The 261-nt window shown below is 31.8% G+C and overlaps 1 protein-coding gene across 1 annotated transcript in view; it reads right to left on the bottom strand.

Moving 5' to 3' along the window:
• LOC108574431 (V-type proton ATPase 116 kDa subunit a) overlaps positions 1–261 on the bottom strand; it is an 80,039-nt gene that overhangs the window by 16,504 nt on the left and 63,274 nt on the right. Inside the window, exon 14 of the mRNA XM_017937022.1 lies at positions 4–79. Within this exon, the coding sequence (XP_017792511.1) occupies positions 4–79 (76 nt within the window). The remainder of the gene's footprint in view (positions 1–3; positions 80–261) is intronic.

Here is a 261-nt window from a genome sequence, read left to right as displayed (position 1 = left end):
AGCATCTAAAATAGTTTTGAAACAAAATGGCTGGAAGAGCTGACCCTGACCGTCGTAAAACTTGCTCATAAATTCCACCCTAAAACAAACAGAGAAAATAGACAATGGATAAAAACATTTAACTAAATGATTCAATCGAAATAGCCTGCCTATTTCAACACTGTAAACTTGTAATTACTCGAAGTAATTAGAAAATAAATCATTATCACTTTTAGCACTCGTTACTTCAAAGATCTAACATATTAGCGATTGAAATGATTG

This window comes from Habropoda laboriosa, unplaced genomic scaffold (genome assembly GCF_001263275.1).
Source record: "Habropoda laboriosa isolate 0110345459 unplaced genomic scaffold, ASM126327v1 scaffold172, whole genome shotgun sequence".
NCBI classification, from domain to species: Eukaryota; Metazoa; Arthropoda; class Insecta; order Hymenoptera; family Apidae; genus Habropoda; species Habropoda laboriosa.
This window is presented reverse-complemented; position numbering and strand designations above follow the sequence as displayed.